The sequence below is a fragment of the Hypanus sabinus genome, chromosome 7, assembly GCF_030144855.1.
Source record: "Hypanus sabinus isolate sHypSab1 chromosome 7, sHypSab1.hap1, whole genome shotgun sequence".
NCBI lineage: Eukaryota > Metazoa > Chordata > Chondrichthyes > Myliobatiformes > Dasyatidae > Hypanus > Hypanus sabinus.
Window position 1 is genome coordinate 32896231 of NC_082712.1, and position 13319 is coordinate 32909549.

Sequence of the window (13319 nt, forward strand, 5' to 3'; positions counted from 1 at the left end):
TGGGATTCCTGAATGTGTTATTTCCCTTGATGCGGAGAAAGCATTTGATCGTATAGAGTGGAACCACCTTTTTGCAGTCTTAGAAAAATTTGACATCGGTCAAAGTTTAATCTCTTGGATCAAATTGCTGTACCTCTGTCCTACTGCTTCTGTTTTAACTAATTTTCAGAAATCCCAGGTATTTAATCTCAAACGTGGCACCCGTCAGGGATGCCCTTTAAGTCCCTTTCTCTTTGATTTGGCTATAGAACCTCTGGCGATAGCATTTCGAAATTGTCCTGAATTGACTGGGATTTGGAGAGGGGGTGTTGAGCATAAAGTTTCTCTCTATGCTGATGACTTATTACTCTTTCTCTCAAATCCGTCTACATCTTTACCTCCAATGTTTTCACTTCTTGACCAGTTTAGCCAGATCTCTGGCTATAAACTTAATTTACATAAGAGTGAACTTTTCCCAATTAATAAAGAAGCACAAGAATTAACATTTTGTGATCTCCCTTTTAAAGTAGTCCATAATCAATTTACTTATCTTGGAATTACAGTCACAAGGAAGTTTAAAGATCTCTTTTGTGAAAACTTTGCCAATCTTTCATATACTATAAAACAGAGTCTGGTACAATGGTCACCTCTATCTATGTCTTTGGTAGGTCGTATTGATGTTGTTAAAATGTATGTTCTCCCCAAATTTTTATACTTATTTCAATCTATCCCAATTTTTATTCCTAAATCTTTTTTTGATTCCTTAGACTCTATTATTTTGTCATATCTGTGGAAGAATAAGCGCTCTAGAATTAATAAAATCCATCTCCAAAAACCTAAAAAAGAGGGTGGCATGGCTTTACCTAACTTTCGTTTATACTATTGGGCAGCTAATATACATTGTGCTACCTTTTGGTCTTTCTTCCATGGCCAACCCGAGTGCCTAATTGGGTGGCAATGGATTTGAGCTCCACTAAAGAATTATCTATCTCTGCACTTCTTGGCTCTGCACTCCCTAGTAGTCTGTCCAGATTAATAGCTAATCCTCTTGTTAGACACACTTTGTGTATATGGGCTCAGTTTAGGAAATGCTATGGTTTCCATGGTTTTTCCGTTTCCAGCCCTGTCATACATAATCACCTTTTTTTACCTACTACATACGATTCAGCATTCCAGGTTTGGTATAGGAAGGGCATTAGACATTTGGAAGACCTTTTCATTGATAATCGCTTCGTTTCTTTTCAGCAGCTCTCTGTTAAGTTCAATCTGCCCAATGCTCATTTTTTTAGATATCTCCAAATTAGACACTTTATTGCTCCTTTAATTCCTAACTTTTCTGAAAAGCCTGCGAAAAATGCTATGGACTTATTTCTTTCCATTAATCCACTAGGTAAAGGTTTAATATCGATTATTTGAGATAAATTAGCAGCCTTACGACGGGCCCCTGTGGATAAAATTAAAATGGCATGGGAGCAGGATTTAAATACCTCCTTATCTGATGAGAGTTGGGACTCGATTCTCAAATCGGTTAACTCAACCTCTCTTTGTGCTCGCCATTGCCTTTTACAGTTTAAGATTTTTCATAGAGCCCATATGTCTAAATCTAAACTATCTCAATTCTACACTAACATTAGTCCGCTTTGTGATAAATGCAAGAGGGTCGAGGCCTCTCTCATTCCTATGTACTGGTTCTGTCCTAGCTTGGAGAAATTTTGGAAAGATGTCTTCACAACGTTATCGTATATTCTGAGGGCGAGACAGATTTACGTCTGAGTCCGACCAAATGCCGAATATTATCCTTTGCCTCTCTCCTGGCTAGACGCTTGATCCTCCTCAGATGGAGAGATGTTGCCCTGCCCATTCATGCTCAATGGCTTAACGACATTATGGCCTGCTCATACCTCGAAAAAATTCATTATTCAGTTCTTAATTCGGATTTAAAGTTCCATAAGGTCTGGGGACCTTTTATCGAGTACTTTCATAACCTTCCTCTTGACTCGGGTTTTTTGGGGGGTTTTTTCGGTCCCTTGCTTTCAGCTCCCTTTTTTTTCTGGTAGAAGGCATTATTATCCTCTGTTGCCAAGTGTATTCACAGTCTGGGAGTTTGATTGTCCTGATTTATATTCTCTATAATGTGTTGTGGTTGGTCTGGAGTTTTTTTTTTGTGTTGTGGGTCTTGGGGAGGATACTAAGTTTACTTGTCTTCAAATTAGGTGCTTTTTTAAAAAAAATTCTCTTTCTTTGTATCATATTGTCATTGTATGCTTTATTTTGCACTGTATTAATGTTCCTCATTTTGATTTGGGGTTGTTTAATTTGTAAAATGTATAAAAAAACTAAATAAAAAAAAAGAAGCCCCCACCGGTCTCATAGCGTCTCTCCTGGTGCGTCTGAGGGGTGTTTCCCCAGACCCTACTTTTATCCCCACTCACAGGGTCTCAGGTGTCAATCAGGTTGAGATGATGCAACACATCAACCAGACCACTCTGGTTGCCCCCTGAGGGGTTTCAATGAATAGAACAGTACTCAATGCACAATTCCTTCTCCAAAAGACAATAGCAGTAATTAGTGGTTCTGTTCCGCTTTTGTTAGGAGGAGACATTCCACCTTTGTGTATCCCTGTGTTGTCCCTCTCTCATTAGTGACATGAGCTGTGTATCTCTCTCATTTCCTGAGTATCAGACCCGAAATAATAGCGATTTTGCGATTCTCAAAAGGGGGGGGGGGGGTGCTTTGCACCCTTCTGCCCATCAGAGTTGCTCCTCATTCGTAACAATTTTAATATATAAGCTGGTGCTTTTAGGGTGTTTTGTGACAGAGAATATTGAAAGAATACCCACTGATGAAACACAGTGAAACACAGTCTTTTGCTAATTCACTGTTTATGCTTTCAACCCCTAACTGTGCAGTTTGAATGACGTGGACCTTGTGCTATGTGATACTATCATGTGGGTTGGGTGGGGAGCAGAATAAAGACACAATACCACCACCCAAGGCACAACTGGAAAAGCTTTGATAGCTTTGGATACAGTAGGGTCTCTTAAGACCCTCTTAGATAGGTACATGGAGCTTAGTAAAATAGTGGGTTCTGTGCTAGGGAAATTCTAGGCAGTCTCTAGAGTAGGTTACATGGTTGGCACAACATTGTGGGCCGAAGGGCCTGTAATGTGCTGTAGATTTCTATGTTCTGTCTAAGCCCCTCACCCTGGTTTAGCCAACTGTTAAACTAATTAATAAGATTGACTATTTCTCAGTAACAGATTCTCAAAACTTTGATGTTGGGATTTAAACAAAGACATTACAGTAATGAATTTTCCACGCATTTTAATTCGCTGAACAAAAAGTAATCAGAGGCAGGGTCACTGCATGGTTAAGAATAACCTGCAGCGAGATCTTGACAAAATTACTTTCTGTCAAATAAATGAGCACAAACATAATGTGCACTTCACCAGACAAAATGCATTTCATTGGCATGTTTTCACGCTTGTAAGTCTGTGTCATGATGTAGAATCAAACTCTATGAGAAATATGAAATGCCAAGCTATAGGGTGGGCTGTAAAAATATACTGAAATAATAGTTAACGTTGACATTAATTATACTCACTCTACTGGGAAAAACTGTGGTGACAATCAGCCATCTATAATTAATTGCAAACAAAGTTGTTTAGATTTTGTGAAATCTACCTGAATTAATGTTATTTATGTAATTGAGCTACAAGGGAATTGCAGGATTTTTTTTAACCACTGTGCAGCTTCTGTTCAAATCGGAAATATTTACTGTATCTCCAACTATTCTTAAAGCTTTGAGCAAAACTAGTGGCCAATAGCACACATAAGAACAAAGTACACACAGAAAATGAAAGCTATTTTTCATCACTGGCTGTATCTTTCATCTATTCCAGTGTGAAATATATGTAATTTAGCAATCTGGTGGAAACAAAATAATGAAAAACATTTTCATATGTATCAAATCATCAATCACAAAGTTTAAACAAATGTGATTTTTGATATATTATCAAGAGGTACCTGGGAGCTGTTTTTAACCAAAGGTTATCCTTGAACATTTGGGAGAGGTTGCCACCTGTAGCAAACGGACCACAGGGACTTCCTCTGCTTGGTTCAGCATTGGAAGATAGCCAGATAACATTGCCATTTAACGGGGGTTAGACTCGAAGATACCCTGAGAGGTGCAGTGGCGCAAATCATTAATAAGGATTTCTTTCATTGCGACATGTAAAAAAAAATTTTCTTTAGATCACAGATCTAAACAAGCCACAGATTTATCCACCAGTTGCTAAGTCATTACCACAAGAAGGGAAACACACTGTTTAAATACCTTGGAAACATTGTATATTAGTTTCAATGTTTCTGTTCAGAACAAGGTATTTTTTGGAGCTACTAAGCCCAGCTGCCCTGTTAATTAGTTATACTGTAGTATATGTGGGGGAGTAAATGCTTATGAGGTGTTTATTACAAAACATTTTCATCCAAAAAAGAATATGTGGTTGAGGAAACAGTGGAGACGGCAGGGTTTCAGATTTCTGGATCATTGGGATCTTTTCTATGGAAGGTGCGACTTGCACAAAAGCGACAGGTTACACCTGAACCCAAGGGGGACCAATATCCTTGCAGGCAGGTTGCTAGAGCTGACAGGGATGGTTTAAACTAATTTGGCAAGGGAATGGGAACAGGAGTGATAGGGCTGAGAATGAGGCAGTTGGTATACAGATAGATGCAGTGTGTAGTGAGATTCTGAGGAAAGACGGGCAGGTGATAGGGCAAAATTGCAGTCAGGGGGATGAATTGAAATGTAATATGGGGGCAAAATCATGAAGGGTGATGAATGCTGTACTGAAGATGTTCTTTTGAATGTACTCAGTACAGTATACCGAATAAGGTAGATGACTCTCAACTCCCTTTGCATCTCTGAGTTTTGAATTTTCTCCCCATATAGAAAATAATCTTTGCCTTTATTCCTTCTCCTAGAGTGCATGACCATACACTTCCCTGCACTATATCGCGTCTGAAACTTCTTTGCCATTCTCCCAGTCTAAGTGTTCCTCAACACTACCTGCCCTTCCACTTATCTTCATATCTGTAAACTTGGTCATAAATCCATCAATCCTGTCATCCAAATCATGACATATACTGTAACATGAAAAGAAGTGGTCCCAACGCTGTTCCCTGTGGAACGCCAGTATTCACTGGCAACCAACCACAGAAGACTCTTTTTATGCCCACTCTTTGCCTCTTGCCAGTCAGCCAAGCTTTCATTCTTTATATGGAAAATTGTTCAGGTTTATCACTTTGTCAAAAAGCTGGACTCCCCAGTCTGAATTATCAGCTAATTAATCTCCTCTCAGTTTGAGAAAAGTACTCTGGGAGGCAAGTATTCACCAATAAACTCATTTGGATTTCATCGAGATCACTTGGCTGCCAGTCCACCTCACAACTTTGGTTTGATTAGGAAGCTAAGGGCTAAGTTCTGTGGGTGACATGACAGCATTTGATGGCGTTGTAACAAGGGGAAAATGCTTAAATGGTTGAAGAGATGCCCTGCATAAAGAAAGATAGTTGTGATTACTGGACGTCCATTGTCTCAGCCCCAGGCCACTGATGCAGGAGTTCCTCAGAGCAAAGTTTCTGGACTTGATCACTATCAGCTGATTCAATGATCTTTCTTCCATCAGAAGGTTGAATGGGAGATCTTTGCTGATAATTGTAGAATATTCAACCTTATTCTTGACAACTCAATATAGCCCATACTGACAAGCACAACCTCGACAATATTTGGGCAGGGATTGATAAATGACCAGTAAAGTTCATACTAACATATAATGATTACTTACTGCAACAGATTACCCAAGTACCTTCCCTTCCCTCAACATTACCCTTGCTAAGTCTTTGACTATCGACCTTCCGTAGTTCACTGCACTAGAAAAGCAACAGGTTCATAGATCATTCTCAGCTGGTCATCTTCCAGTTCAGCCATATAAATATATACTTTTACTCTTACAGCAGTTCCCAAATATATGCCCTCTGATACCAAGAAGAACAAGACACACAACTTGCACTAGTTGTGCACCATTGTAACTTAGAGAAATAGCACTACCTTCGTTTGTTCTCTCAGTTCTCTTATACAACAACATTGTGGGACTACCTTCTTGAAAAGGATTGTGGTGGTTCAATGCATTTCAGCAACTCGAAGATGATGTCAGGTTTTATGACTGTAACCAAAATAAAATCTATTCAATGCAATATTGATGGAAAGCCTACCTTAATAAAGTTTCAGTGAATGAACAAAAAGGTTCATACAATCTTTTCTTCTAGTCATTAATGATTGACTTTATTTGGGCCCTTTCGGTTTACCTACATTTTCTGCTGTATTTTTTTTTGTCTTAGCCATCTTAGCTTAAGATATTTCAAGGCATATTGGGTTAATGAGTGATGCCAGTATTTTACCCTCTCACCAATTGAACACATTTACTGCTATCGCAGGAAACAAACCTCCATCATCAGAGACATCCATCACCCAGGACATGCTCTCTTCTCAATGCAGCCATCAGCAAGAAGGCGCTGGAGCCTCAGGACTCACACCACCAGGTTCGGGAGCAGTTATTACCCCTCAACCATCAGGCTCTTGAACCAAAGGGGATAACTTCATTCACCCGACACTGAACTGTTTCCACAACCTGTGGACTCACTTTCAATTAACCTTCTTCTCATGTTTTCAATATTTATTGCTTATTTATTTATTATTCTTAAGCTTGATTGTTTTTGTTTCTTTGTATTTAATGTGAATACTTGCAAGAAAATGAATCTTCGGGTTGCATATGGTGGTATACATGTACTTTAATTTAAAAATCTACTTTGAAATTTGAAATTTTAAAATTTAATATGAAATTTAATACTGTTTTCTTATCAGTTTATTTTCCAAGTACTGTTGATATATATCTATTTTCTGAAAGGCATGTCAGTATTGAGTGTCCACCGAACCTCCTATTCCTGTTAAGTTCTGAATGGATTTGGGACCTTTTCCCAAATTCTTAATTCAGCACCTGTTATGTTCTCTGACACCAGCAAGTGCATTTAGCTGAACTAAAACCAATAAAATTGGTACAGGTTTAGCAGTATTTTTGTCATTGATGACTTTTAGTTTCTAACTGTGAACATGACTTGAACATTACTGAGAATGTAATCTGCTGTAGATATGAAAAATATCCCAGAAGTCTCCAGATTTAGAAATGGAACTTGCTGAGAAATTGATCTGGGAGCTGGAGCCTGATTTGGCTCAGAGTCAACTTTTACCACATTCAGCTTATTATCTTTTTCCTGTTAACTGGCATTCCTTCATTCCTGTATCCATTGACAGAAACTAAGAGCAACTTTTTTCATTTGACAGATTGCACCCGGGAATACTTTGAAAAATACAGAAGTTGTTGAGGCAAGTAGAGATATGCCTTAAATTTGGAACCTGATCAAAATTCTGTTGGTCTTTGCCTGTTCTCAAATTCAAAATGGTTAAATTTCTCCAAATGATTAAATCAAAACTGAGTGCAAAAACTTGCCCCGAAAGTATACAAAATCAGCAAAAGTGGGTCTCATTAATTGGGCCGTACAAATGTTTATGCTAACATCAGCAGTAGCTTGAATATCAATTCGTACCGTCTCCTTTCACCAGTGGGAAAATGATGACATAATTAGCTATTGCTCCTGATTTGTTGCAATTGTAGATGCAATTCATTTGACTAAATTAATTAACAACCAAAACACTGTTAGAAGGTATTCATCTCCATTGGTGTTATTGTTCACTATTATTTGCTGGCATTCATATACTGTATTAAAATTGTTGATGAGTCCATAATGTTTTCCTTAAATTAAGGCAACACCGTGCTCCTATCTAGTTGGATTGTAATTGTTTTGAAAAATCAATAAATTCAATCCGCTGTATTTGGATAGATCATGCACGTTTTCATATGCCTTTATTTTCCCTCTTTTTCTTTAAAATGGATACAAGGCATAAGTCTAAGATGGTTCAACCCTCTTTTTTATGAAGGGAAATGATATTTTATTTCCTTTTCTTTTTAAATCTTTTTATTAATTTTAAACAAACATAAATGAAACATGAATACAAAGTGTTTGAGAGTACATAATTAATAGATTAAATAGACATTCAGATATATAATAAAAATATATAACCTCCCAAACTCATAGCATTGATGAACAAAGAAATAAAAAGAAAAAAAAAGACCCCAGAAAAAAACAAGGAGAAAAAAAAACACTAACCAACATGGGCCATTGAATAATGTTAAGTACATATATAGTAGTGCCAATAACTCCGAACCTCCATCCAAATAATTAAGGATAATATAAGTAAGGTTTAGGAAAAGACAATTCAACTCATATGAAAATGTTGAATAAATGGTCTCCAAGTTTCTTCAAATTTAACTGAAGGGTCAAAAACAACACCTAATTTTTTCTAAGCTCAATCAAGAAATGGTCAAACAAGAACTGAAATATAGTTGGAGAATTAATTTCTTTCCAATTCAATAGAATAGATCTTCTAGCCATTAGTGTAACAAATGCAATCATTCGTCGAGATGAAGAGGATAGACAACTATTATCCACCATTGGTAAACCAAATATTGCAGTAAAAGGATGCGGTTGGATATTAATATTCAAAACTCTTGAAATAATACTGAAAATATCTTTCCAGTAATTTTGTAAACAAGGGCAAGACCAAAACATATGGATTAATGAGGCAACATCAAAATGACATCTGTCACAGGTTGAATTAACGTAAGAATAAAATCGAGCAAGTTTATCTTTAGACATATATGTACAACCTTAAATTGTATTAGAGCATATTTAGCACAAATAGAGGACGAATTAACTAATAGTAACATTTTCTCCCATTGCTCAGTGGATATAAGACAATGAAGTTCTTCTTCCCATTCCTTCTTAATTTTTTCTGATACATCTGGCTGTATATTCATAATCATATTATAAATGACAGCTACTGAACCCTTTTGAGAAGGATTCACAGCCAAAATTCTTACCGTAATGTCCAATGGACCTAGTTTCGGAAAAGACTGTAACTGATTATACAAAAAATTTCTAACTTGCAAGTATCTAAAAAGAATGAGTTTTAGGTCAATTATACTTATTAGATAACTGTTCAAAGGATAACGTTATCATCTAAAAACAAATCACGAGAACATGTTATACCTTTTGTTTTCCACAAAAAAAAAGTTTGATCCATAAAGGAAGGCCAAAAAAAAAATTAGATACAATAGGGCATGATAGAATAAACTTATTCAAACCAAAAAATTTACGAAATTGAAACCAGATTCGCAATGTGTATTTGACAATAGGATTAGTTATTTGTTTATTCAATTTAGATAAAGAAAAAGGATGTGAAGATCCTAAGATTGAAAACAACGAAAAGTCTTGTACAGATTTACATTCCAAATTTACCCATTGTGGGCAGGCAGCTATAGTCAATTCTTGTGTCCAAAATATTAAATACCGTATATTAACTGCCCAATAATAAAATCTCAAGTTTGGCAAAGCCAAACCACCTTCCTTCTTAGGCTTCTGTAAATATTTTTTGCCTAGTCTAGGATTTTTATTCTGCCAAAGATAAGAAGATATTTTGGAGTCAATAATATAAAAAAAAGATTTAGGAATAAAAATTGGTAATGCTTGAAATAAATATAAGAATTTGGGTAATACCATCATCTTAATAGCATTAATTCTACCAACCAATGACAAAGATAGTGGAGACCACCTAATAGCAAGTTGCTTAATCTGGTCAATTAAAGGTAAAAAGTTAGCTTTAAATAAATCTTTGTGTTTTTAGTCATTTTAATACCTAAATAAGTAAAATAATCTGTAACAACCTTAAATGGTAAACGTTTATAAATTGAAACTTGCATATTTAATGGAAATAGTTCACTCTTGTTAAAATTCAATTTATAACCAGAAAAGTTACTAAACTGAGCAAACAAAGACAAAATAGCAGGAATAGATCTTTCAGGGTCAGATATGTATAGTAACAAATTGTCAGCATATAATGATAACTTATACGTCCCCTCCCAATGAGTAATACCAAAAATATTAGGTGATTCACGATAGCTATAGCCAAAGGTTCTAGAGCGATGTCAAATAGTAAAGGACTTAAAGGACAACCTTGCCTTGTACCACGGAATAACTGAAAAAAAGGAGATCTTTGATTATTGGTAAAAACCAAAGCCAAGGGTTTATGGTATATTAATTTAATCCATGATATAAATTTTGAACTGAAATTAAAATGCTGCATTGTATTAAATAAATATGGCCATTCAACTCTATCAAATGCTTTTTCAGCATCTAGAGAAATAACACATTCTGGTATTTTGGGTGAGGAAGGGTAAATAATATTTATTCATTTTCTAATGTTAAAAGATGAATAGCAATTTTTTAAAAATCCAGTCTGATCTTCAGAAATGATTCGAGGTAATATATTTTCTAATCTAGTAGCCAAAATTTTACTAAAAATCTTAAAATCCGTGTTCAGCAAGGATATAGGCCGATAGGATGCACACTCAACAGGGTCTTTATCTTTTTTAAGAATTAAAGAAATGGAAGCTTCATAAAAAGATTGTGGCAATTTGCCTATAATTAATGCATCTTTAAAAATTTTACAAAGCCAAGGAGAAAGTGTAGACGAAAAAGATTTTAAAAATTCTGCAGAATAACCAGAAGCTTTACCGGAATTCATTGAAAAAATAGCCTTTTTTATTTCAGTTTCCGTGATAGGTGTATCTAAAAATACATGATCCTCTACTGTTAATTTTGGAATATTCAATTTCCTTACAAATTCATTTATTATAGAAGAATTCTCAGCAAATTCTGATTGATATGAGGAATTATAAAAATCTTGAAAGGCTTTATTTATCTCTTTATGGTCGATCGTCAGAGTACCATCCTGTTTACGAATCCTAGTAATCTGTCTTTTAGCCGAAACAGTTTTCAATTGATTAGCCAATAATTTACCAGACTTATCTCCATACACATAAAACTGAGTTCTAGATTTAAATAACTGATTTTCAATCGAAGAGGATAATAACAAATTATGTTCCATTTGGAGTTCCACTCTTTCTTTATAGAGTTCTTTGTTAGGAGTCAGAGTAAATCTTATCAATTGCTTTGATTTTATCAACCAATGTTAATATTTTAGAATTAGTTTGTTTCCTAACTCCAGCAGAGTATGAAATAATCTGCCCATGAATAAAGGCTTTAAAAGTGTCCCATAAAATTCCACTAGAGATCTCTGCTGTAGAATTTGTTGAGAAAAACAAATCAATTTGTTGTTTGATAAAATTGACAATGTCTGAGTCCTGCAATAAAATAGAGTTAAACCTCCAAGATTTAACATTAGTAAATGAGTCCATTATCTTAATAGATAACTTCAAAAGTGCATGATCAGAAATGGTAATAGAGTCATATTTACAATTGATAACATCTGTAAGCAAACGGTGATCAATGAAAAAGTAATCAATTCTTGAGTAATTGTGATAAACATGAGAAAAGTATGAAAACTCTTTGTCATTGGGGTGTAGAAAATGCCAAATTTCAAAAATTGCTGAATTAGTCATAAAGGAGTTGATAAGAGAAGCCGATTTATTCGGAAGAACTTGGGTGGGCTTGGATCTATCCATCGAAGGGTTTAAATAACAGTTGATATTTTATTTCCAAATACCCTGAACTTCAACCCAAGGCAATTTTTTTCTCAATTTATGTTTAAAGAGAGCTTAAAATTACTTGTAGCAATTTGTCTGCAAAAGACCAATTCTTTGCTGTCATCTTCTTTTAATACAATTTACATTGGTATTTATCCACCCAGAATGGTAAACTTCCTCCGTTTCTTAAAACAATGGAAATATATTTATGCAAATGAACATTCTGATCATTAACTGGTAAAAAAAATAAGTAAAAAAAATTGATAGATTTCCATTAGTTACTTCCCTCCCTTTATTCTGTTCTTTGATCAGTTATATTATTATGAATTGATTTTGCAAAGTGACGGGCAGAACCTAGTCTGATGCGGATCTTTGGCTTGGATGGTGAGGAGTTAGGTTAACTTGGTTTGCCCTGCATAAAATCCGAAAGTCATTTGGAGCATAGGTAAATACGTTCATTCACTGACATTTCAAGCAATGCATGATAATTTAATTATGGAAGGTGAATATTGTCTTTCATCACAAGAGAAATAATCGAATATTAACGCAGCAATATTGTTTCAGTTCAATTAAGTGGTCGATACATCCGCGTTTGCAGCAGCTGGGGAGGGGGGTGGGTGGGAGGAGTGTCAATCACTCACGGCGCCGCAAGGGCTGATGGGATAGGGGCCTAGTGCGGCGCTTGACCGAGCACCAGGTGGATGGTGTGGCAGAGCGGAAAAAGCGAGTAGCTGAGGGGGGAGATAGAGAGAAGGAGAAAGAAAACGAGAGAGACCGCCCGACGCGGGGAGACGCGCTCGCACACACGGTAGCTGAAGGCGAGAGTCTAGCTGCCACTTCCTTTGAAGACGGGAGTACCGGGCGGGCCGCAATATGACTACCGCCGTGGTCCAGGTCTCCAACGTCTCTCCTGTGGCGAGCAGCGAGCAGCTGAGGACGCTCTTCAGCTTCCTGGGAGAAATCGAGGAGTTCCGCGTCTTCCCTCCCGAGTAAGTGTCCAGGCTGCAGCGCTGGAGCGTCCGTTTCCACCCGGTGGAGGCGCGCATGGGCCTGGCAGTCACCGCCGGGGAGGCAACACGGCGGCGGCGGCGGCGCGCTTTCCTGCTCTCCTCCCACCCCGCCGGGCGCTGCTGCCCATTATTCCCGCCCGCCATTTTACATTGATGGGCGACAAGTTTAGATCGCTAATTGTGCTGGTTATCCTGTCTCTGGTTCAAGTAATCTGGAGCGGTGAGGGGGAGGGGTGGCAGGAGGTTGGTAGGGTTGTGCAAGAAGAGCGCTGGGTTGAAGGAGGAGGTATGTGGATGAGAAGAGGGCATAGGGGTCGTGGGAGGTGTTGAGGGGGTAGTGGCAAAGCAGGGGGCTTTTGGAGGTGGAGTGTGGTGAGAAAGTGACAACAGCTTTGGCGAGCAGTGTTTTTGAGTCAGTACCGAGGGAGTGCTGTACAGTTGAAGGTGTAGTGGAAATCAAAGGCATCTTCTTGATCAAATGGGCCTGGAAAAAATCAGTAGGAGAATATCTTTTCTTAATCTCGCTCCAGATATGTTGAGAATTAGGACTCAGTATATTTTGGAAGGAATGATAAAGCCAGAATATATCAATTGGGAATTATGGAGG

General features: G+C 37.1%; 1 protein-coding gene across 3 annotated transcripts in view; it reads left to right on the top strand.

Annotated features, from left to right (window-relative positions):
- The first annotated feature begins 12360 nt into the window (after nt 1-12360).
- The window catches only part of LOC132396662 (splicing regulatory glutamine/lysine-rich protein 1-like), a 57617-nt gene continuing 56658 nt past the window's right edge, over nt 12361-13319 (top strand). For all 3 annotated transcript variants that reach the window (XM_059974404.1, XM_059974405.1, XM_059974407.1), the window contains exon 1: nt 12361-12691. In XM_059974404.1, coding sequence (XP_059830387.1) covers nt 12576-12691 — 116 coding nt within the window. In that variant the 5' untranslated portion in view covers nt 12361-12575. The remainder of the gene's footprint in view (nt 12692-13319) is intronic.